A 27,070-nucleotide genomic window follows, 5' to 3' on the forward strand; every position below is an offset into this window, starting at 1 on the left:
ATTTTCCTTCAGCTGTCCATTTAAAAATGCCGTTGTGACATCTAAATGACAAACTTCAAAATTAAGCTTCACAGACAAAGCCAACAACAATCTTAGAGTTGAGTGTCTGACAATTGGAGAAAAAGTTTCTTCAAAATCAATTCCATACCTTTGAGTATATCCTTTGGCCACCAACCTGGATCTATATATCACATTTTTGTCAGCATCATGCTTCCTTTTAAATACCCACTTACACTCTACTACACTACCATTTTCTGGAGCATTCACCAAATCCCATGCTTTGTTCTCAGTAAAAGAATCTAGCTCTTTCTGTGTCGCCTCCAACCAACAAAAACGCTCAGGTCTGGATACCGCTTCCTCGAACGTCACAGGATCATCTAAATCTGGATTCTCACCTATCAGGTAAGTCACATAGTCACTGTAAGTTTTTACCTTAGGTATTCTGCTTGATCTTCTTGCCTCCGCAGGTGTGTCTTCCCCTCTCACTGGTAAATTGACTTCATCAGGTAAGTATTACTCATAAGATTTATTTTCGCGAACATCAGTTAAACTGTCACTCGCCTCCTCCAAAGTTTGGTACTCTTCAGAGTCTCCCACTGAATCTGAGTCTCCTATTGAAACTGAGTCTCTAATAATTTCGGGCTCGTCCATTGTAATTGTTGTCTCATTAACATCAATTGGCTTCTCCAATATTATAACATCCCTACTTGTGGTTACAGCCCCTGTCTCTGAATTATATACTAGATAGCTCTTTATTGTGTCAACATAACCAACCAAGATATGTTTTACAGCTTTCTTATCCTATTTCAATCTCCTTTGTTTTGGAATATGCACCATCACAATGCTACCAAATATTCTTAGATTCCTGACATCAGGCTTCCTGCTATACCACAATTCAAATGGAGTTTTGCTAAGTCCTGAAGCCATACTTCTATTTCGTAAATAGACAGCTGTATGAACTGTTTCTGCCCAAAACTTCTTATCCATCTGCGCATCAAATAACAAGCACTTTGCTTTCTCAACCACAGTCTTATTCAACCTCTCACACATTCCATTTTGCTCTGGTGTGTAACTGTTAGTTTTCTGGTGTACTATACCATTCTGTGCAAAAAAACCTTTCTATGTCACGTCCAGTGAATTCTCCACCCTTATTACTCCTGATTATTTTAAGCTTTTTCTCTGTGTAGTTCTCGACTTTAGCTTTAAACTTCTTAAAATTAGATAAAGAGACCCACCTAGAGAAACCGTTTCCATTGGGCCACAGAGATCTGTGTGTACTACTTCCAGAACAAACTTGGCTCTAGTACCGTCCTCCTTGAATGGTAATCTTGACTGCTTAGCGTCGCAACAAATTTCACAATTTGCCTTTTCAGTTTTAACCAAACCACTGTAATCCAGCCCTTTCACCATTTCTTGCAAGTTCATCTGATTAAGATAACTGCTATTGATGTGGCAACATTTTTGTCAAATTCCACAGTATTACCATTCTTAATTAATTGACTTACCGACAACAAATTTGTAGTCAATTTTGGCACATATAAAACATCTTGGACCGTTACAGACATAGTTTTATTTCCAACCACTGTATTAATTAGAACATTGCCACAACTCTTGGCCTCTACAACTGTTCGATCAGCTATCATAATCTCTTGGATCTCAGGTTCATACCCATTTAATATCCAATCTTTATTGGTTGTTAAGTGGATACTCGCACCACTGTCCACATACCAATCAGACTTATTAAATTGACTCGTCAGAAAAACAACACTAAAAGCATTCACTCCTTTCTGATCATTACCTGACTTCTCAGATCTATTTTGAGGACACTTGTTTCTAAAATGTCCAAGTTCAGAACACTTGGAGCACCTTACTTCACTTTTGTTCTTCTTATCACGCTTTTTATACTGCGAACTAGACTTTGAATAACTGGAACTCGAACATTTACTAGCAAAAGCACTACCTGAAGCACTGATAACATTACATTTCATTTCCAACAATTTTTGTTTAATGGAATCAGCTGAAATATTCATCCCAGAATGCTCTATCGCCATAATCATAGGACTAAACTTTTCTGTGAGTCCAGCTAATAATAATGACCCAATCCATTCATCATCTATTTTAAATCCTGTAGCACGCAATTTCTGTCCTGTTTCTATAACCTGGTTAACATAGGATTGCATCGTATCGCAATTCTCCAACCGTACAGAAATTAAATTGCGTAAAAGACTTATCTTTTTACTGTTCCCGGAATCATCATACAACTTCTTTAAAATTGACCACAATTCAACACTAGTTGTAGCATCCCGTACATGAACGTATAACAATGATTTGAACCTCAATTGATTAGAACCCTTTTCTAATCAATGACACCCTTTTAAACATGGTGAAAATTATTTAAATAACTATTATTTATACAGAAGCATATATGATCATTTTAATTAACTAAATTAAATAAGTTATTTTTTAATTTTTGTAATTCATTATTTAAATTAATTTAATTATATCTATGAAATTGAATTCCTTGTTTTAATAACGCTTTACTTGCTTTTCTAAGATTTTATGTGTTTTATTATTTATGTATCATGTGTGTAATCTTAAACATTCTGATACTAAATTATTGATTGTGCATTTATATAAAAATATTACTATTTTCACTGTGAGATAGTTTAATATACGTTTTTCTAACTGTCTAAAAATATCTAAACAATTAGGCCCATACCTTTGAATTAAGTAAAATCTGTATTGTTGTGACGAATTCATAATTAGTTACTTATGTTATTACGTTACTTATAGCAAAAATCAATTTAGAAATTACTATCTTACACGCTCGAAAATTAAAAAGAATTTTACATTAAATGCATTTTACATAAACTTTTTGTACAAATTTCAATGTGTTGACATTTATATGGTCACACTTAGACCACTAAAAAATTTTACATTTGTATACTCAATGCTACCAAATTTTCCAAATCTTGTTTTATAGTTTAGAGTTAAATAACTAAAATCTAAATAGTTATAGATATTTAAAATTAAATTAATAGTTTTTGTCCCTTTTGCTTCAATTTGAATGTTTCGATTTTTACAAGCTTATTCTTAGGATACTACGAAAATAATATATTAGTTTGTTATTTTATATTATTAGTGTCTTGATAATGAATTTATAGATAAACATTATTTGATTTTTTAAAAATTTTATTTTTTAGGGAAAATTTTCTTATTTATCCTTAGATTCTCCTTTATTTATATAAAAATTTGTTAATTGGATATAATATCAAATCAAATTAATTTTTTAAATCCTGAGCCTTATAATTATTATCTTAAGGTAATTGTGACAACATTTTAAAAGCTTAATACACAGATTTATTGATCAAAGTAATAAGGCAATTATAAATAAAGAGGGTGCTAAAAAGCAACCCCTGGATATCAACAATAAAAGCCCTTTCGGCAAGATATTATTCCTAATTTGGCCTCCTTTCCCGAAACGTCGGCGTCTTCAAAATTAATGAAAGTAATCTATCGCTTTCGCTTTGGAGAAACAACAGTTGAATGGCGAGATATTGTTATCGCACGCCACCGCCACCGTAAACAATAAAAATGGAAACATCGGAAACACACGTTTTTGTAACTTTTTCTCATTGTGCCGCCGCTTTTGCCGCCTTTACGTGTCCTGTCAGTTTGGTTTTTAAAACAATGCCCCCCTTGTATTTTAATTTCTTTTAGGAAAGTTCCAATGAATTTTTCAGGGCGTATGTGACAAGATTAACGATGCCTAAGTAAAATCTAATATGTCATATGTTATTACTAATTTTGAAAGTTTTATTATTTATGATATAGTTTTATTTATGATATTATATTATTATTTATGATGATATTTATGATTAGTGAATAAAATAATAAATTATTAGTATTTTTTTTACAAAGAATAACTCTCGAATGAAACTGAAACGTGATTTTAATAGAAATTATATTGTGATATAAAACAAATAAAAAATTAAGTAAAACTCATTAATATGAATAATATGAATTAATATGTTTTAAACTTGCTCAGTGATTTTACTTTTACAATAAGCATTTAATTCATGTTCACCAACATTTAACCACTTCACTTAAATATCCCAAAATTCATTATTCACCAATTTCTTACTTTTATCCGATTGTTAAATTTCCCAGTAACGACAACGTACTGATATTGAATGATATACAATCGCTCAATATGCCAAAACGTGAGCACTACATTACTCACAAATCGTAGCCAAAATGCTACCAAAATCATTATCATAAAACATGAGATTGAGACAGCAATCTCCGATCTAGATCACTTGACGATAACACACTTTGTACTGAGGGGTGCAATGGACACCAAAACGCGAGGGTCCTCTCCAGATACAAAGCCTTTTTAAATACAACGAGCTGTGCAATGGTCCCAGACCAGCTCAGTATCTTAACAAGAAACAAGCAACAATCGGTCATTAAAATATTTCATTTATTACATTTTTAATTAAAAAGGTAAAACTTCACTCTTTAGTGACCAAAACTCAAATAAATTTTATAAACCAAATATTTATCTCAGACTGTTTTATCGAAACCCATAAAAATAATTCCCGAGGGGAAACGCTAAGTGTAAACCGTATTTGGTTACTTACGGTACCGCTGAGCTAGCTTTAGTTTTGTAAATATCCTGGACCTCTTTTCGGTCAGACCGATAAATATCATCTTAATGACTAAGAAAAATATTTCAATTCTTTAGAAAATAAACAGGGTCTTACACATGATGCCTCCCATGTAGTGGTTTTGTATGCCATTCTGATCGGTACGATCATGTACAAGTTCCTGCTACCAAAAATAATTTAAAAAAAAACCTTCGTTCCTTAAATAAACTTCCATGTTAATTTGTTCCGCATAATTCTATCATCTCCTTCAGCCGATGATCTCTTATACTTTGAGCTTATTTATTTTTTTAATACTTACAGGTTTCTTCAGTATCCATTGTTTCCATATTCTGCCCGTTCCCTATCCAAAAATTACCTGGTTTCCACTTACCCTCAACTATGCTAAAGGTGGAGCGTTTATCTAATCCAACGATTCTAATGTCGCCAGAAAACTCTTTCACCATTTTTAGTATGTAAAGATTACAAAAAGTCTTTATCTCTAAGAAAAATGCATGTAGGTCATTTAGTTAAATGTATTAAGCATTTCGGCTGTGTAGACAGCCATCATCAGATACTGAAATAAAACACAGGTAATTCAAGACAATTTTTAAAAGGAGCTTATTCGCTATAACATTACAGGTTTAGAACTTACCAGAACATCACAAAAAACATATATGTTCAACAAATAAAACTCAAAAAAAACTACTCTTTATCGGGAATAAAAACAACAATAAATAAAAGAATTAAAATTAAAAACAATAAGGACATCTACTATTTCAAATATAAAATTTTAACTTAGGACGATACAGATTTCTACATACAGTGACCGCCTAAAGTTCCGCATAAATTCGATATAAATTAGAGACATTATTTTTTGAGAAAACGCTCGGACCCGTCGATTTTTATTTTAAGTTGGGCATTATTTCACATAAATTTTTGTATACAAGGTGGAACAAAAAAAAGACATGACGTCATCGGTCATTTTTTTAAATGGAATGCTATATTTTTTATTGCATTTGTGAAATATAGGCGGAATTCCAAGCAAGTTTCATATAACACACCTTATCTCAAAATTCAACTGTTTCTGAAATATTTACATTTAAATAACAAAAAAACAAATAAGTACATCTATTTACAAATTAAGGTAAAATCGAGGATAAAAATAATGTTATAAACACTGCCAATTGTTTCTATTTCCAGTGGCGAAGCGTACGAGTAGACAAAGTAGACACTGTCTACCCAAAATTATCCAGTTATTTGTCATTAATTTATTACGTAATTATTTCATGTAATTGTTGAATTAAAATTAAAAAAAAAATAACACAGAATGTAGTCGCTCTCCTTACTATTATTATGTAGTATCTAAACGGCTATAATACCTCTATCTATCTATCTATAATAATATCTAAGGCGCGCCCCGCCTGACACACCAATTAAAATAAAAATGCAGGGCTGACACGCAATTAATGTATACGAGCCCCAGGAAGACACATTGATATTTGTCTTCCGACATTTGGAACATCTAATCGAACCAAATAGGCATCAAGCAGGTGACGGAGGTCCGGCCGCATCAGTATTCAGCCTATTACGTATGCAAAATTTACTCGCAAAAAGACATTCGAGCTTTTGTCTATCGAAGTCGACCAGCTATTTTATTATGCTGTTGAGGGTAATTGTTTATGGACACGCTTGATCTGGTCGGCCGCAATACATCTTCGCATTTGGTGGGGACGCGTGCTATAGTAATTTAATAAATAGTATTTTTATTTTTGGGTGTATAGAAATAGTATATTGTATACCTAGTAGGAAAAGCTTAACATTCCCGGGCGATCGTAAAAATTGCCAGTCGAGGCGCAAGCCGAGACTGGCAATACGGAGTCCGGGAATGTGGCTTTTCCTACGAGGTCTACATACTATTTTTCCGAAAATCGGGAATCATTAAAATTACGGTAAATTATTACTAATCATGTTAAAAATTTTAAATCAACATTATTATTTTTCCCTTAAATAAAAGAAGCCATGAAACATTGTTTTGTAACTACGGAAACGAAGTACATAATTTTAAATTGTCAAACTTGACGAGTGAAAAGTTTATTTGTGGCGTCTTTCCAAAGTGTTGATTTTTTAACGTTTTAAAAAGCCAAAGTAACGTGTAAAATGATGAGTGATGATGACTGTTCCATTTCTGAAACCCTCCCAGAACTCACGGAGGCAATGAATGCTGCATCATTGGATGAATTGTTACCAATAAAATCTAGAAATAAGTATAACTATGCATACAACCGCTTCATGGACTACCGTACGAATAAAAATGTAACTTCTTTCTCGGAAAATGTTGTAATGGCATACTTCTTGGAGCTTGGTTCCAAGATGAATTCTTCAACTTTATGGGCCAATTATTCAATGCTGAAGGCAACCCTTGCAATTAGAGATGATGTGGATATATCTGAATATTCAAAACTTCGGGCATTCCTGAAACAACAAGCACATGCCTATAAGCCAAAAAAATCCAAGATTTTAACTAAAGAAGAAATAAACAAATTTATTCAGGAAGCTCCAGACAAGGAATATTTAATGATTAAGGTAACTTACAAAACTTCAAATTATATTTAGATTCTTTACATGCTTATTTATTGTTGTAGGTAGCTGTATATATAATATTTGGAATTTCCGGAGCTTGCAGAATGGACGAGCTGGTTAAAATGATTGTACAGGGTGACCCAATAAGACTGTTCCTCGGCCATATCTCGGGAATTGTTCGTAAAAAAAATTAAAAAAAAAAAATTATTAGGTAAATCGGTCATGAAAAATCGTTGAAAAATATTTTCAAGTTCTAAAAATTACCACCAGAGGGCGTAATTGCCATCTTAAATTTTAAAATTGCATTTTTCTTTAAATTTCGCATAACAACCAAATTTTTTTTTTTTACATTTTTAAAGAGAACCAGGTTATCTATAATTTTCGTAAAATAAAAAAATCAGCCATTTCAAAAACAAAGATGGTGGAGCGCGTTCAGTTGTTTTTGCAATAACTTGCTTTAACTTCTTAACGGTTTGACCGATTTTAACAAATTTGGTATCGTTGAAAAGAGCATTCCTTGGGCAATAAGAATCAACCAAAATATAGTTGATTTAGTTGAATCCTTTTTCGCCTGGGGGCTAGCTTTGACACCATCACCCAAAATCCTAAAAAAATCAAAAAAATCAAATGGAATGATATGACTTTTTCTTTATGAAAAAGTAGCCAAATAACATCCAAAGAGGCCAGTGAAAACCGTTTGTCAAAATGTCTTTCCTAACCGCAAATATTGGGAAAATAAGGAAAAAAAAACGCATCCCGAACGTAATAAGTCACTTTAATATTATAGGTAGGCCTTGAAAAATGAAACAAATGAAACATGATGCATTATAAAATAATAACAGCTGTCATTTGCTGTGTTGTTGTCATTGTTATTGTCATTATTCTGCTGTGTTACATTCAGAAACTGTAGTTATTTGAATTTTGAATCTTTTCTGCAATGCCGATTTCTAACCAAGAAGCATTTAATATGCTGGCGATATATTTTGAGTGTTTGCAAAATGCGACCATCGCTGCCCGCGCCTTCTATTTGCGCTATCCGAATCGACCACGATACCATCGCCGCGTGTTTGTGCGTTTGGCCCAGCGCCTGTTAACAACAGGTAGCATCCATAGACCTGCCATGATTAGAAATAGGCAAAATAACGAACAAAATGTAGTTAATGTCCTGGCATCTGTAGAAATCAATCCCCAAATTAGTACTAGAGAGATTTCTCGAGACTTGGGTATTCCTCAAAGTACGGTTCACCGCATTCTTCGAACCCATAGGTATGTAACCTGCTAAATATCATATCTTAGGGTTTTTTTTTACATTTCTTGCTATTTTAGGCTACATCCCTACCATATCAACTTACACCAAGCCCTTTCTCCTCCGGATTTCGACCAAAGGCTAGATTTTTGCCACTGGCTACTAAGCATGATAGCAGAAAATCCTCAATTTCTTTCAACTGTGTTGTGGACTGACGAAGCCACCTTCAATAGCAATGGGCACTTAAACTTACATAATATGCACTTTTGGGCCCGAAATAATCTGCGCTGGCTTGGACAAGTTCAGCATCAAGGGAGATATAGTGTAAATGTTTGGTGTGGGATAATTGGAGGGCGGGTTGTTGGTCCATATATTTTGGACGGCGCATTAAATGGTCTAACATACCTACATTTCTTAGAAAATGTTCTTCCAATTTTAATGGAAGATATTGCGCTGAACGTGCGCCAAAATATGTTTTTCCAGCATGATGGTTGCCCCGCCCATTATGCTCTTGCTGTTCGCCAGTATTTAGATGCCACCTTCCCTGACCGTTGGATCGGAAGAGGAAGCCTATTCCCTTGGGCGCCAAGGCAAGTATTTAACACAAGAATCTTTAGACGTTGCCTATTTGGAATGATTCTGTTTATAATTGCACACGTATTAAAACTTAATGAATATTTCTAGGTCTCCCGATTTAACCTGCCTTGATTTTTATCTCTGGGGAAGGATTATGGATATAGTCTATGCAACAAGGCCAACTTCCCGCGAGGATATGATTGCAAGAATTAGGAATGCCATCTTAAATATCCCAATAGCTGAAATTGAAACTGCTGTTTCTTCAACTCATCAGCGTCTTCAGATGTGCGTCCAAAATGACGGAGGCTATTTTGAACACCTGGGTCGCCATTAGATCACTTTCTTGTTCCTTTCATGTTTCATTTGTTTCATTTTCCAAGGCGTACCTATAATATTAAAGTGACTTATTACGTTCGGGATGCGTTTTTTTTCCTTATTTTCCCAATATTTGCGGTTAGGAAAGACATTTTGACAAACGGTTTTCACTGGCCTCTTTGGATGTTATTTGGCTACTTTTTCATAAAGAAAAAGTCATATCATTCCATTTGATTTTTTTGATTTTTTTAGGATTTTGGGTGATGGTGTCAAAGCTAGCCCCCAGGCGGAAAAGGATTTAACTAAATCAACTATATTTTGGTTGATTCTTATTGCCCAAGGAATGCTCTTTTCAACGATACCAAATTTGTTAAAATCGGTCAAACCGTTAAGAAGTTAAAGCAAGTTATTGCAAAAACAACTGAACGCGCTCCACCATCTTTGTTTTTGAAATGGCTGATTTTTTTATTTTACGAAAATCATAGATAACCTGGTTCTCTTTAAAAATGTAAAAAAAAAAAATTTGGTTGTTATGCGAAATTTAAAGAAAAATGCAATTTTAAAATTTAAGATGGCAATTACGCCCTCTGGTGGTAATTTTTAGAACTTGAAAATATTTTTCAACGAGTTTTCATGACCGATTTACCTAATAATTTTTTTTTTTTTAATTTTTTTTACGAACAGTTCCCGAGATATGGCCGAGGAACAGTCTTATTGGGTCACCCTGTACAAGATATACAAGACCTACTATCTAAACTTTTAGTTACCATACCGGATTCAAAAACCAATACATCAAGATCATTTATAGTAATAGTTATTTATAGTAATAAATTATTTGTTTGGAAAATATTCAACAAAATAATGCTATTAGTTCCCAAGTTCTTCCAGTTTTCAATACTTGTACTAATTGTCAAATAACAGTAAATATAACAAATAATAAGTAATAATTTTAAAATATAATGTTAACCTTGTTTGTGCTGAAAGTTTTAAAAATAAAATTGTTTAGGAAAAAGCCTGTTCGCATTTATGTTCTAAAGTTTACTGTATGGAAATAACATTTCCTTACAGTACAGAAATGAATATTTCCTTACTGTTATTTTCGGTTGCCAGGCAACAATCAAGTTGGAGGAAATATTGACTTTTTCTTTCAAATATGTTGTCAAAAATGTTATTATTTCTTATCGATTTTCGGAAAAGGTTTTTTTTAGTGGATATTTTAGTCATTATTTTATGAACGACTGTTCGATATTGGCAATTGTATTTTAGTTGTGTTTTTATTTGTCTTTAATTAATTTTAAAATAATGGATATTATGGATTTATAAGTTATGGTTATACCTACATATGTTGTGTTTTTTTGTAAGTAGTATTTATTTTTATCTATCTATCTTTTTATGCTAGTAGTAATTATTTTTTTCTTTTTTATATCACTACATAATTTTTCTCTTTGAGTTAATATTTCATGCGCATTCATTCTCTATTTCATTAAAGTGAATAATATTGAATACACATTTTTTTCTAATTAACGATTTTTATTGTTTGTCTACCCGAAAAAAAAGTTCACGCTTCGCCACTGTCTATTTCCATGGTTGCACTTGTAAAGAATTTCCATTTTCGAATGTCACTGTCAGTTCGAAAATTAATATAGTTTTTATCAGAATAAATAATGGCTAATTTAATGGAAACCCAACGAATTAAAATTTTGATGATACTAGGGTACGGGGATCGAGTGCACACGCAAAAAGAAATAAGTAAACTGTTTAATGCCAAATACCCAAACCATCCTATTTCTCAGTCAACAGTTACTAGAATAGAGCACAAATTCATTACTTCAGATCATGTTAGGGATTTGCCAAGATCAGGTCGTCCAAAAATTGTTGATGAAACATAATTAAACGTTCTGCTCTCCGCCGAAGAAAATCCAAACAATGCAACTTCACAAATTTCAGTTAATAATAATACAGGTTGTTTCAGAACTATGGGATCAAACTTCTGGAGGTTATTTAGTGCAACAGAAGTATCCATTTGAGTATAGGAACCCATGTCCGGAAATGCGTCACTACGCCACTACGGCCCTAAGACGCGTTAAAATTTATAAAAAAACATTAATTACCTTAATAGGATCTGCTGCATTTATTTTTACCTTTTATACATGATACCATAACAACAATTGTTTAAAATCAACGCTTATCAATGTCAATTCTCGATGTCATGTTTAAAAATTTTATAGCTTGCAATTTTTAAACATTTATTGCTAATGGAAAACTTTACCAATCAAAAATTGGCGGATATGCATTTGGCATACGGAACAACAAACTCCAATGCACGAGCAGCATCGCGGTTGTATCATGAACGTTATCCCGAACGACAGCATCCTGGATACAAAAAGTTTATTGCGGTCATTGGCTCGCTGAGACAGGCATGTTTAAGACCAAGAGGCATGATACTGGTGTTGCTCGAACCGTAAGAACGGTCGAATTTGAAGAAGAGGTGCTTCAGCGAGTTGCCGATGAACCATCAAATAGCACACGTGACGCCGCTAAGAATATGAATACGAGTAACGCTTCTGTCTGGCAGGTACTACACGAGTAACAACTCCATCCTTACCACTTTCAGAAAGTTCAAGGTATGACGACTGCAGCCGATTATCATCCTAGAGTTCAATTTTGTCGATGGCTTCTGGATCACATCATTGCACAACCAAATTTTTTACGATATGTTTTGTGGTCCGATGAAGCCTCTTTCACAAGATACGGTATTTTTAATAGTAGGAATAGCCATGTTTGGGACAAAGAAAATCCTTATGCAATTTTTCCAAGAAAACATCAGAATCGTTGGTCTGTGGGCAGGCATTGTTGATGTTTATTTAATTGGGCCATACCTTTTACCAGAACGGTTAACAGGACCTATTTATCTGCGTTTCTTGGTTCTTCTCTCTTACGTAGAGAAGTTCTCCCAGAACTCCTTAAAAATGTTCCACTAAACGTTAGACAGCAAATGTGGTTTCAGCATGATGGAGCGCCAGCTCACTTTGCTGTACAAGTACGCGAGTATTTGGCTCAGCGGTTTGGGCACCGTTGGATTGCCAGATGTGGAGCAGTTTCTTGACCTCCTAGGTCACCCGAAATAACGTCGCTCGATTTTTTCTTGTGGGGACATGTAAAGTCTTTAGTCTACGAAACTCCAGTAGAATCAGAGCTAGACTTAATTGGACGAATAACAGCAGCATTTGAAATCATTCAAAACGAGGATCAAATTTTTAGTGTAGTCCGCTGAAATCTTGTGCGGCGTTTAAATCGGTGTATTGAGGTTGGAGGAAGACATTTTGAACAAATTGTTGTGATGGTATCATATACAAAAGGTAAAAATAAATGCATCAGATCCTATTTAGGTAATTAATATTTTTTTCTAAATTTAAACGAAAATAAATTTAAATTCAAAATGATTAGTGATTCTTTTAATCACAATTAGTGAACTTGATTCTTTCTCTAACTCGTAGGTAAACTGTACGTTGGAAGGAACAGAATTAATGAAATCAACAAAGTTTTCTAGGTCGTCGTCTACGTAGCGAACCCATGTTTTTATATGTTTTTTAAATAAATGGTGTTCCGAAATTTGTTGTTCTAGTTTATACATAAACAATTCGGCTAAAAAAATGACAAATTAGAGCCCATTGCCAATACAGTTTTTTGTTCGAAAAAATTATTGTCAAATTGAAACAAAGTTTTGAAGCAGCACACAATTGACTAGAGAACACAAATCTAAAATAAAATAACTGGCTAGAATGACTGACTCGATTAGTATAAGCTAATTCTCTGAGTATTAAAATGCAATAGCTCGGAGGTATGCTCGGAAACAAGTTAGTAACATCAAAAGAGATAAGCAAGGATCCGGGGTGGTATCTGGATAGGAGATAAATGTTAATTAAAAAGAATTTTTTATAAGAAAAAGGATTGTTGAACTTTAACGTAGAATGTAAAATGGAAGATAACCAAGAAGAAAGTCTGGAAGCAGGAGAATTTATGTAGACAACTACTGGACGAACAGGGTAGTTAGCTTTGAGTATTTTCAGTAGGCAGTAAATGAGAGGAGTGAAGGGATGAATTTTCTTTCGGAGATGGAAAAATAATCCTATGAATTAGAGAAAGAATCAAATTTACCATTCTTAGACTTTTTAATCACTAATTATAATAATCATTTTGCCTTTACAAATATATCGCAAACCTACAGCCACTGATACAGTAATACCCTTTACTTAATCATCCCTTTAGCCAAAAATTTGCCGCTTTTAATTGTTTTTTTCATAGATCGTTTAATATTCCACTAAACGATATTAATTTCAAAAAAGAATATAATATAATTTTACAAATCGCTCGAAACAATGGATATCCCATAAATGTTATTAAGAACCCAACACCCTCGGATCTTATCGATCTATTACTTACGTTGGCAACGTTTCTTCAAGTGTTGCACAGTGTTTGAAGTCCAATGAATTTCACTAAACCTAATATTTGTTTTAAAATCAAAAACAACTTGGCAAAACATTTAGTAAACACTAAAGATAAAATACCGATAACGCACCGATCTGAAGTTTACAAGTTAACTTGTTCCCACCCATTATGTGATATCTGTTATGTGGGCCAAAGAGGAAGGAAAATTGAAGTCAGAGTCAACGAACATTTAAGACTTGCCACCCGAAATAAAAATACATTTATTAGCAATACCAATTCTCCTTTTGCGAACCACATATTAGAGTCTGGCCGTAATTTTGATCCGGGACCTAACACTAAGGTTCTGCATGTTTGTGAGAAAGGGTTACAATTGGAGTTGTTAGAGGCATTTCAAATAAATAGGACCATAAACTCCCCAAACTGCACATGCATTAATGAGCAAGCTAAGTTCGACCGCTTACGTTCTTTTTATTCTATCAGCCCTAGAAAATAACTTTTACCTTTATTGTTTTTAACTCTTTTTTCTTTTAACATTTGCATTAATCAAAATTAAAATTTTTCCGTTGACGTAACGTTAATATACAATAGTTCCTTATAGTACCTTCCTTTAATATGTAGAAATCGCTGTTTACACAGCTGAAATGCATAATACATTTAACTAAATAACCTGCATGCATTTTTCTTGGAGATAAAGACTTTCCCATTTCGTAATCTTAATATGCACCTTCTCCTACAAAATATAGACTTCTATTCAACTTTCTGTATTTAATCTAATAAGTTTCAAGTAGCCGCTAACAGCGACTAGAAAGAACAAATATCCGGTTAAAACGTTTTAAATTTGTGAAAAATAACCATATAATGGGCAATATCCAGGTCGGATTATGGCAATTCAGCAGTTTAAACAGCACTTCCGGAAAAACTCATTGTTATTTAAATTGACAACAATTTCTCTATTGTGTTGTCGCAGAGTCGCAATTATTACGGCACTGCGCTAACAACGGGAATAATTAAAGCATAAGTTCGGGAAAGTAAATGGAAAACGACTTTAAGCAGACGTAGTGCCACGATATAATATTACGGAAGGTAAATCAGAGCCTATGTTGCAACATCTGACAGTATGTTAAGCAGCTTCAAATTGCTTTTAGCATAATTACATGTTCAAATTTGAATATTCTAAGGCTGCGAAATTTGACTTGTATCCTGGCTGTGTAATTGATGCAGTTAAATTAGAATTTGTAATTTATTTGTTTTTGGGACATACATTTATTTAATTAACTTTTAACACTTACGTTCATAAGGGCTCAAAATTCTTTCATTTATAACTTCCAAAATGTATCTGAAGAGATTCAGGCCAAACAAATAGAGTAGTTTTGATATTCTATATGGGATCCAAGATTGATATTGCTTGCTTGTAGTCGCAAGAAAGTGAAATAAAACCAAAACACTCTGTTGGAAAGATTCCTTTCCATATAATATCAGTCCTATTTCATAGCAAATGTCTTAACATTTAAAAGATAAATAAGGTATGATATAATATTCAAGTAGTCTTCTAATTAAGGCATTATTTAAAGTAAGTTAAATTTACGTTTTATGAGACCAAGCATTTAGGAGCCTTAAAATAGTATTACCTAAATTTAAGACTTCATTCATTATCAAAAGTGATCTTTAATTAATGCCGGTCAATAGTATTTTAATGACAAAACTCAAATAAATCTAAATTAAGACAAAATCTTCAACTCCATAAGTACCAAACGCATTTCCATATAGAGTGAGTCTGATAGCTCCTCTGCAATGAATTAATCAAGACGGTTTGCAAATATACAGCTTTGCTTATGATGGTTAAATCTCCTTTGTAGAAGTCTTATTTAAGTGCTAATTTAAAATGATTTCATAACGTTAAGTTTCTACTTGTAAAACGCAAAGAAAAGAAATTGCTCTTTATCAGTCGGATAAAAAAGTGAATGGTATGAAGCTGAAATTAATAAATTCTTTGCAAAGAAATAGATCATGGTAATCTGAAAACTAGTATTTAGTCAAGTTTTATTAGTATACTTAATATGAAGCGCTCGAGGATAACATAAAGGTACATAAGCCACATTTGGCCTTTATTGAGAAAAGTTAAAATGAAACTTTTGGTTAAATCCTGAAATCAGAGATATGTTCTCAAGCAAACGATGCTATGTAATCTTTATGGACGATGGGTTTATTTATTAATTTCAGAGAAAATAATTGGTAATTTGTTTTTAAAAAGGAATATATCTTAAAAATGGAAAAAATATGGCTTGTGACCTTTATGTTATCAAAAACATATGCTATATTTTTGCAATAAAAATACATAGAACCACATCTTAATAGCAATAAAATACTTTAAGTAGCCACAAATAACATCTGAATAAGATATGCAAGTAATACACAAAAAAACGTGAACAAAAACTTGGATTCTTGATTTCTAAAACTCTTCGTCAAAATCTAGATTATTGGGTTCACCATCAACACATTCCACGTCATTTTCTTCTGTTCCTACATTCACATTAGCAGAATTAGAAGCTGTTTTCAAAATATTCAGGTAGAAGTTTTGGTTCACGGGAGGGATATATTGCATGAGTTTCTTCAAGTCTTCTACTTTCTTACGTAGCTGTACAGGCTTATCCCTGCGTTAGTGCGGTGAGTAAATGTAACGCAAGCAGTGCGGTGGGGTTTGTGAAACCCCCAAAGATAATATAGAGTTTTTATAAAAAAAAAGTTTTATTTGAACTACTTTATTCAATAGTAATTATTTAAACTAATAATAGAAAAAATATGCATTTATTAATGAAAACTAAACTAACCCAAAAATTATTTTATATGAAATAAAAAATATTTCAACTTTACCAAAGAATTTTTAAATAAAATTCTAAACAACAATTATTTTTATTTATTTTGATAATGAGGCATGCATGTACCACATACAGGTACTAAATGGTCTAAGGATATATATTTTTCACAATTTTGACACTTATATTTAGTTTTACGGTTACGTGATCTTAGGCATTCTTGGCAACGCCGTTGTGTACCCTCTTTGAAACGTTTTGGTGTATTTGATGGTTGCTCAGTATTTGACAGCCTAGCTGCTTTTTGTCTTAACTCTCTCGGTATTCTAGAGCTCGATGCCCTATCCTGAACAGCATTAGATATTAAGGCCAGACCTAATTTCTTTAAAAATTCCCGCCTTTTTATATTTTCTTTTGCATTGAAATAATATATTATTTGCTAATAATATATTTATTCCAGCAACATATAGTAATCTAAAAAAAATCGTCAATGGCCATGTTCTACTGTTTCTTGAAGTATTGTATGTTGCACATAGTTGATCAACAGTGTCTACCCTACTTTTAGTGCTGTTGTAGAACGTGATAATTTCAGGTTTTACTTTTTCGCCGGTTTCTATATTTATTTTAGCATCATGATGCATTGTGCTAAACATGATCACATTTTTTCCTTTTTTAGGCGTATAAGATACTACTGTTATTCTTTCTTGAAAACCAAATATTCAGGAGTTTTCTTTGCGATTCTTGACGTTTGATAAATTTGGAGGAAGTTCCCGTTTGTTTTTTCTAACTGTTCCAACTACCGTCAAATTGTGTTGACTTATCAAATCTAAAGCTAGCGGATAACTCATAAACCAATTGTCTATGGTAACATTTCTGCCTGTTCCAGAAATAGGCGTAATAAGTCTTGTTAAGAAAATTCGCTACTTTAAATAATATTTAAGTTTAATACATTTTTGACCGTACGAAAACTCCTTCTTCTTGCGAAAAGAGCCAGACGGTTTTCCGAGTATTCCCGGCTTGAAAAATAATATTTTGTACGTATTTGGTAATTTAGTTAAGTTTGGTTGTCGATTACTATTCGTTACGGTGACATAAGTTTAAGTCCGTGGCCGTCGTGGATTGTAACGATATTTTATATCGGCAGAATTTACCATTTTATGTATTTTAATACCGTGATAAATGTTAATTGAACCAGTGATGTACAGTCTATGTTTTTAACGAAATAAAAATCCGATTAAGATAAATTTGAGTCGCTTTTATTGCAAACAAGTCTTTTGACAACTTCGTCTGGAGAGTTATTTATTTTGGACGGATACGGACCTTCCGGTTGTTTACCTGTATATACCTCCATGTTTGAAATGTAAAATGTCTTGCTATCTGCCATTTAGCCATCAGATTTTTTTTCCAAGTTTTTTAAAATTCCGTAGGCTTGTTGGCAAAGCCTATTTCCGCGTTTTCCGATATTTACTGGTTTAAAATTACCGTTTAGTTCATGTTTCAACAACATTACATTTGGATTTTGAGACTCGAAGCGGAAACATATTACCCTATTAAAATGTAAATAATATATTAAAATGTAAAAATAAGTGTGGCCGGAAATAAGAAATCTATGCTTGATGCTCCTAAATTTATTTTCTCTCACGAGCTGCGACCAGAGTGATATGATTTGTCAATTTTTATTCTGGTCCCCCGCAATTATCTGTAAAAATCACAAGATCTTTTTGGCCAGTTATGTCTTTAGAATTAAATATTTTAGAAGAATACTAGCGATTTCTTCACTACCTCGCTTTGCCGTTGTTTCCGGCCACATGAACATGGCTGGTTTTCCACTTACGCAGTCATGGACACCAAGATTGTAGATCCAAGCCTTCTGCAAATAAAAGGCAGGACCAACAGTTAGGTTTGGTGCACGATACACCAAAACACGGTATGTCAGCACGCACACATAATGCATTTCCCGGTTGGTGTGACGTCACGTGTGTAACATCCCATACCACTAGACGCGGGATAAAAACGGACAAAATTTATTCATTCGCTGAACTAATAGTTTAAGGGGGGCAAAATTTAATTTAGTATTATTTGTTTTATTTTATAGAATATACAGGAAAAGTCTATTAACTGTACAATACAACCAAAATGTTATAATTATTAATAAAATGTATTACGTATTTAGAGGATTATGGAGTTGGGTTGACTTATAATTCGTAGGACAGTGTAAATCGAAAAAATCTATTCGAGATTTATTAGTGAAACAAATTAAAAAAAAACTTTTTGTTAATAAAATTTATGAATAAGTAAACCTATGAGTAATTAAATTAAAAAATAAATAAAACACAACTTGAACTAGTTAATACATGTTTTTTAATTTTTTCTTCATTTTTATATGTATACACTTTAATTATTATGACTAATAATTCTCAAATAAAACAGAAATACATTTTTAGTAGGTACATTTTGTTTAAAAATAAAAACTGATTTTATTGAAAACATGATAAAAGTAATAAAAGGACAAATTTATATATTTTTTTCTATAATTAAGTATTATTTTTTTTTAACATTAGTAAACTTTGACATTTTGCGTTCTAATCGTTTTTTAATGTTTAAAAAACTAATTTTACGATTCAAATCTCGTAATCTGATGTATGTACGAGTTCTAGATAAACACAAAAAGAACTTCATATGGGATTTCAGTTGTAAATTTGGCCATTGTTTGATTTGCCAACTTTTTAAATAAATATTTTTCGCTCAGCAATGATGCTCCATGCATGTTTTGGAATTCAACCTCTAAAAATCCTAGTAGCATTTAATAACTCCTCATTTGGATATAAAAGGTTTTCTCTGGAAATAACTGTAAGCCAATTCTGTGACACTCTGTCAATTGTAATTTTTTTTGTTTCAACACCTAGGTTAAATTTGTCCTTGAATCTGTAGGCCACATATCCTACTATGTACGTTAAGACATCCTCGTTAACTCTATCTTTTAACTCGAAAGTTTTCAGAAGTTCGTTACTTTCAGCGTTACCTTCTGCCTCAGAAATATGTATTTCTGTGTATGCCGGCTCAGAAACGTCGTAACTTTCTAACAATACCTCTTCCGGGTCAAGAAACTTATCGGTATCGAAATTTGAATTTTTTGTCAGGCTAAAAAGAACTGTTTGCGTTAAACAAACTTCATTTTTGGGTTGGGGTTCTAATGTTACTTGTAAAGGCTTAAGCAAGCACGGCTCTATAGTTTCTTGAGTATTAGTATATTGCAGAGGAACTTTTCCCGAGTATGTACCATCTTAGGCGATATACAAAATCTAGGGGGCTGGGATGATCATTTGACCCACTCATTCCTCGAATGTATGAAAAAAAAATTTCAAGCACATCTTGGTTCAGCCTTGATGTTAAAATGTATTCAATACCAAATCTCTTTGGCACGTACTCAAATAAACCTATCATAGACCTGTTGGTTAAAATTATACCTTTCTGAAAAGGAAGCAAATATTTATGGGTCATACCCAGAACTACATTTGAGACTTGATTTAGTAAGTCTTGTTGGGCTCTCAGTTCTGTACCAAAGGCATTTTTTTCCATGCACCCTGAAAATTTATTTCTTAAATTCAATAAATCGAACCAATCATTAAATAATTGACAAATATCTGCTACTCTTTTCCATGATACGTTATCTGGCATATATCCATTTTCCCCAAGGTATCTAATCGCTTTTGCATTTGAATTTGACAATGGCCCGAATGAATAAAAAGAAGCATAACCTTATACTTGCAAAATATAGAGCAAATCCTTCCCTCCATATGAATAATAATCAAAGTAAAACCTTTTTCTAACAAATACGGAGCAAATGCTTATCAAAAGGAGGATTTGCTTACATCGAAAGTAAATGGTATGAATAAAAGTGAGTTTTTACTTCCAGTCGTGAGCATATCCTTCAAAATAGTTGCATCTAGTAAGACTTAGACTCACCTGCTGAGAATAGATAACGGATCGGTTAAATAAATTGTTCGTAGTGCCTAAAATATTCACTGGCCGAAGTAGTGAATTTGCGAAAGGTGAAATATTATAAACATCGGTCGTCTCCACAAAATAGCGATTTCAAAAGTCTATTTCGATTTGAAAATCGTAATGTGGAATGGTTAGCTAATAATTTTCTGGGCCCTTCTACAGAAACGCGAGGTGGTGCTCTTTCTTCTTTACAGAAGATGAAAATATGTTTAAGGTATCTGGCTGATCCTGGATTCCAAAAAGGTATAGGTGAGGAGCTTGGTGTAGAGCAGTCAACAGTATCACGAACAGTGAATACCGTTAATAGAATTGTTGTGCAAGCTAATCAGTGGATAAAATTTCCTACTTCTCATAATGCTATAATGGAAGCAAAGGACTTATGGCAAAATAAATATCGTTTCCCAACTGCAATTGGTGCCATAGACTGTACGCATATCGGTATAGAAAAACCCAGTTTTCATGGTGATGAGTATATCAACCGGAAAGGAAAAGCAACGCTTAACGTGCAAGCAACTTGTGACGCCAAATGTATGTTCACTAGTGTTGATGTAAGTTGGCCAGGATCGGTCCACGACAGCAGAATTTGGAAAAATTTGGAAGTTCGGCAAATTATGGCAAGAACAAGGAACAGCGTACTTCTTGGAGACGAAGGTTATGGAATCGAGCCATGGCTCATGATTCCATTTCGCAATCCCGATAATCCAACTAAAAGGAGTTACAATAATCTTTTGAAACAAGAAAGAGTAATTATCGAGCGCTGCTTTGGGCAAATTAAACGTCGATTTCCAATCTTGAAGTATGTTTCCAAACTTTAAGTAAGTGTCGTTTATTGTTTACAAAATACTGGACAAAAAAATACCATTAGATTATGGTTTCTAATATTTTAATTAATTCTAATGTAGTAATAACAAAAACGAATATAGTACAAAACAAAATGGAAAAATACTTCAACTATGCCCAAAAAAAAAGTATTTACAAGTCCAGATATGTCAAGGAACATACAGCTGTAATTTTTTCAGTATTTCCACTTTTTTCCATTATTTCTTGAAGTTTCACATTGTAGTATTCCCTCTGCACCCTGGTGGTTTTCAGTTGTTCTAATAATACCAAGCGTTGCAGCTCTGAAGTGGTCAAACTTCTTGTTTCGTCTGTTTCGTATGTTGCTAATGCATTTCTTTTTGAGGATTGTGTTGCAGAATCGCTGGAATATGCATAGTTTTGCTTGCCAGGATTGTTACTTTCTGTTACTGATGATGACGAACTCTCATTTTCAGCAGTTTTACTTTTTTCTTGTAACACGCCACAAGATTTGGCCCCTATAAAAATATTTTTATTTGCAGGGTGATAAAAGTTTTATTGTTGAAAAATTAGGTTAGAATTACAAACACACGAGTGACCCGACCGAGTTAGGGTAAATGACAAAAACGTCTATAAATTGGATGTACATAATACTTATAAAATTTCGTAATTACGAGGTCCCTGATATCGATTAATAAATTGTCCTTGCAAAAATTGTATTTGACCGTTATCATGTTATCAACTACTTTTTGCCTAACTAAATTATCTCTGTTCATTTATGGAAAATCGGAGGTCGGAGTTTTAGGTGAAAACCCCTGTAAAGAGGTCGAAATGGCACAAAAGAAAAAAAGTCAAGCACAGAAGATTAAATTGAGAAGTATTGTTACCTTGAAAACTAGTGGCTAGAAATCAAATTACAATTGATTTTTGACATGGCATGACACTCAGTTTTAATAATCCGTCCTTCGTTTTCATAAAGAAGATCAATAAACTGACTTTAGCTCAAAAATCGATTACGCAAACACAGTAGTTTTTCACATTTAAGAAAAAAAAATCAACAAAATTAAAACTCTTACCTGCAATTCTACTAACTGTCGGATTTGTATCACCTTCCATTGCTTTGAACAATAATTTTTCCCAGTCCAATAACTTTATTTTTCGATTTCCGGTCTTATTAATATCTGTTTTTTTCTTTAGGCTTGTTTTCATGTTTTCATTAACTTTCTTCATTAACTTGGTGATTTCGATTTTCTTTCCAAAAAAAGCTTCATATTTAGCTGTAATTCTTTCGACAGCTAGGTCTTTCTTTTTCTTTGCGCTTGGAATTTGTGATTTCATCAAAATTTCAGGGTATGAGGCTATCTCCTTTGCAATAAAATTCCATTCACTAATATTACTCTGTGGTTCAACTTCCTCTTCACTAGAAGTAATTTTGCTTTTTTTTACTACTTGAGTAACAAGAAATATAGATGAAACCACAGACACAAAGGAACCAGCTTATTAGTCTGAGCCAAACGTAATCACATGAAATTAAACAAGTCTCGACCTGAGGTTTTCGCCACCTTTTGCTAATTATTATGAAGCATTTGCTCGTGAGTAAAAGGTTATCGTTATTCATATGTAAAGAAGTAAATCCTTATGCTTCTACCTTTTGCTCAGAGCATTACCTTTTGCTTATAAGCAAAAGATTCATTTTTATTCATACGGGCCAATAGCTGCACCGCTGGCCTAACTTTTTGTCGCTCTGCTCCAGTAACATTTAAATGGTATTCGGTTATCTTGTGCGCAATTGTTAATTCAGATATTAAACAATCTAGAAGTGTTTGGAAACATACTTTGTCGATTTTTCCCCGTTTACAGTTAATTCTTGGTCAAGAAGGTGATTACGAACCAGCTTAGTTAAATGAAGGACATCTGCAAACACAAAAATTTTTAAACTTTCATCTGACGGATGAATGAAATGGCAATTTTCGTATGTCCAATATTCAGCTGCGACCATAAACCCATGTTCATAGGACCCATGTCGCTGACTATTGCCACCACAGTTAACCCCACATTATACAATTCTATAATTATACTTTTTATAATGTCAGCTGTCATTGATTGATCAAATTGAAAAAAAGTGGGCTGTTTTCAATTTTTTAATAATCCTCGTATCATTACAGTTTGGCAACTCTTATGAGGTCCAATTTTTTGTTCATATTTTTTTTCGATGTCTATTCTGTTGGACACATACACTTCATCAAAGGATAAAATACAAAGTTTATCAATGGGCTTCATATTCGATGTTAAACCCTTCAACATTTTGATAACACTATGTAATATACCAGGTGTTAAATCAAAAGTGGCTGCCCAGGTTCTAAGAGTTGACAGCCCTGGTAGAGGATAGCCATTAGCTCGTAAATATCTATAAGCTTTGGGACTGACACTGCGTAAAGATATGGCCGATGCAATGTCCTCCGGGCTTCAATGAACAGTTTTCTTTTCAGGATGTTCCAGTTTTTTAATTTGTCCTGGAGAGAAAAGTTTCATTAAGGATGTTTTCATCCCTCTTTGATTTTTTTTTGAAGTCTCTTTAAAAGCATTTTATTTTTTTCCCTTAATACTGAAACTTTTGCTGTGAGTTTCTCTATTTTGTCTAGGTGTTCTTGACATGGATTTCTAAAAATAAAAAAACATAAATAAAATTTCAAATTATGTAATTATCAATACTAAAAAACTTACATTTCAGGCAGAGAATCAATGTCCATATTGATGCTAGTGTCTTCATAAGATACACTGTTTGTGCTCGTCGAGGGTTGAATGAACATTGGACTAAGATTTTCTTTTAGTTGTGATGACATTAAGGACTTCGCTAATGGCAAATTTAAAGTTAACAAAGCATCTTCTTTTAAAATCCTAGTATTCTTTGGATTATAATTCAGTAACCGCTATCTTAAAGGCACTTCATAACAATCATGTTCAAAATGTTCTGAACAAATGCATGCTGAAATCGAGAAGTACAAGTTATTGAGAGGTAAATTCATAAAAATAAAGGTTGGTACCTATTAATATGAGGGGGCCACCACTTAGAACAATTTTGTACACCAAATAGTAAAAACTATGCAAAAACTCATAGTCATTAAAAAAATCATACAAAAAAAATAATCAAAATTATAGAAAATGTGTAGGTACACCAAAATAGTATTAATTAGTAATAACACTGCCCCCTTGGTACCTAAAATACATGTTTTGAACACCTACTATTTTTCAGATTAATTTTGTCTCCTCGGTGACACTACTCAACACACAATACTCGATTTATATAATAAAAAGTCTTCTTAAACTGCCAAACAAACTTTTAAATAAAAATTAATCACATATATGGCACACAAATAATAAATTTTCTATTAGGTATTTACGTTTACGTGCTTAAAAATTCACATCATCTGTTACACAGATGACGCAATGCGCAGAACTAAAAAAAATTTACTCGAGCGGCTGACATACCGTGTTTTGGTGTAGGAAGTGTTTGTTGTAAGTCAAAAGTAATCACAATTTTGTCTTTACTAATTTTGGTCGATTCCACTTCCTGATCGTTTTTATTAGTTTCTTCGGTCTTAATCGAAATATTTAGAGAGTCACATGTGTGACAAGTATCGCTTTTTGTCAGTTTAAAGCCTATATTGTATTCATTACAGAATATCCTTCGATACATATCTTCTTTTACTGGTGTAATGTTTTTATCTTGACACCAGTCAATGTAAAAATCTTTGTACAGAGATGAGATGGAAACGTCTTGATCTAAATGTACTCTGTTGGGATTCTTTTTTCTGCTGTAGTGGCTAACATACTTTGGAAAAGCGTTGATGTGGTCATGAGCAGATTGTACTTGCTCATATGGAATCTTCTTGGGTCTGTTGTGGTGCCTTCCACGTTCGTCATTTTTGGGAACACTTCTTCCCTCTGCAATCTGTTTGCAAATAAGTCGTACCCTTTTAGAAGAGTTTTGTAATCCATGCACTGATGCAAACTCTTCCTTACAGAGATCGTTGTAGATCTAAGCCATTTAATTTTATAAAATATTGATAATTAATATTTCTGGAGGATTCTTGCCTTTTTGTTTTTTTTTCTATATGAGCGTTTTTCGGCACAGCTTTAATACATCCAAAAATCCAAAAATCGTTAAAAATTTGGTTTTCCTTTCCAACCATCTTTTCTCTGCACTTCTTCTGACATTTACAGGGAGGACCAGTCATTCTATCGTCAACTTTCTTTCCTCTACTGCTCTCATACCAGCGTCCCAGGTTACGCTTGGTTTTGGCTTTTTCCTTTTTTCTTCTTTGAATATTTTGTTTTCGCCATCGTGACGGAGTAGCTTTATCGGGTGTTTCTAGGACGCCTCTTGATACATCCGCTTCATTATTTTGGGAATGGGACTGTAAAAAAATTTTAAACATTTAAATGGGAAAAAAATTTAACATGACAAATACTGAATAATATTTTTCGACTCAAAAAAGTCATAAGCCACATAAAATGGGTAATACATTTTTTAAGAAATAGGCCTAGCTAAATAAGGGTTAAGGTGTTCTAAAATTTTATTTCATAGTTACTTTATTATTTTCTGACAGAAATAAATTACTAGAATTGGCTAAATCCAGAAAAACTAAATTTATTACAGTATCGTAGTAAAAAGGCACATGCCACAACAAAAAAGAGCAAGACGGTCATAAGCCACAATATTGTTTACTAGTCGACCAAAGTGTCTTGGCCTCTGAGATGTGGATGCGCGGTGACAAAACCGACGGGAGCTCATTTAAAGTGGTGCTCACATTGTTTGCTCCGCAATACCTATACTCACTCGGCAGTAAATCTTTATTAATATTTTGTGAGGTGATATTAAAACTTTTATAGTTCAAAATGCCCTTTCAACGTGTTTTATGCGTTGCTATGGTAACATTTAATGTTTTCACCCGCTTTTTTTATTGTTATAAGACTGGCTAAAAAACATCCATTTTCGTTTCGCTTATCCAAAATACATCATGTATAGAAGGTGTGGAAAACTAAGTTTTCGATGCACGTATTTTGGAAAAATATTTTCACAACACCTTTTTCAGACGAGGTCAACAATTCACATGAGTCAATAGCTATGATTTTTTTAGAACCACCATAATAAAAATATTACAACTTGTAACAAATGTCAATAGAGTGCCCAGCCCTAGCACTATGGTAGTAGCCACTACAAGACGGACCAATAAGCGCTTCCAGGAACTTACGTGGTGTGAAAAGGAAGACATGACTGGTTTTAGTTTTAAGGGTTAGTCGGTAATTTTTCTCCAACACGAATTCACGAATCTTTAATTAATTTAAGCCATAGACTAAGGTAAAAACTGTACCAGACGATTAATAAATGTATTATTAATCGAACCGACTCTTTCATTCATCACAAACTTACAAGAAAACAACTCATTATTTAGGACAGCGTTTAAATGTATCGAAAAAAGTTATTTGAGAAAAATTTATATTTTACCGAGTTCTATACACAGTTAAAAAAAAGTATCAACTTAAAAATCACCCTGTAGATCCGCAAGTAAGACTTAGGACATTCATTTAAAATTTATTTATAATTTTTTGTGCAAGAATCACCCTATAAAGTTTATCAG

General features: G+C 33.1%; 1 protein-coding gene and 1 long non-coding RNA gene across 2 annotated transcripts; both read left to right on the forward strand.

The window, feature by feature from the left end:
• Window positions 1–25: 25 nt before the first annotated feature.
• Window positions 26–26,810, forward strand: LOC126736005 (uncharacterized). The gene is made up of 3 exons (XR_007660585.1): window positions 26–402; window positions 468–506; window positions 26,570–26,810. It is a non-coding gene; the product is annotated as an uncharacterized LOC126736005 (long non-coding RNA).
• On the forward strand, window positions 7,635–9,923 carry LOC126736003 (uncharacterized). Its single transcript, XM_050440174.1, has 2 exons — window positions 7,635–8,495; window positions 8,556–9,923. The coding sequence occupies exons 1-2, from the start codon at window positions 8,167–8,169 to the stop codon at window positions 9,157–9,159; spliced, it is 933 nt and encodes a 310-aa protein (XP_050296131.1). The 5' UTR covers window positions 7,635–8,166; the 3' UTR covers window positions 9,160–9,923.
• Window positions 26,811–27,070: the final 260 nt, after the last annotated feature.

Source organism: Anthonomus grandis, chromosome 1, assembly GCF_022605725.1.
Source record: "Anthonomus grandis grandis chromosome 1, icAntGran1.3, whole genome shotgun sequence".
NCBI lineage: Eukaryota > Metazoa > Arthropoda > Insecta > Coleoptera > Curculionidae > Anthonomus > Anthonomus grandis.

Coding starts and splice junctions, on each gene's coding strand:
- LOC126736003 (XM_050440174.1), top strand. CDS start 8,167: ATGCCGATTTCTAACCAAGAAGCATTTAATATGCTGGCGATATATTTT. Junction 8,496..8,555: donor CGCATTCTTCGAACCCATAG/GTATGTAACCTG, acceptor TTGCTATTTTAG/GCTACATCCCTACCATATCA.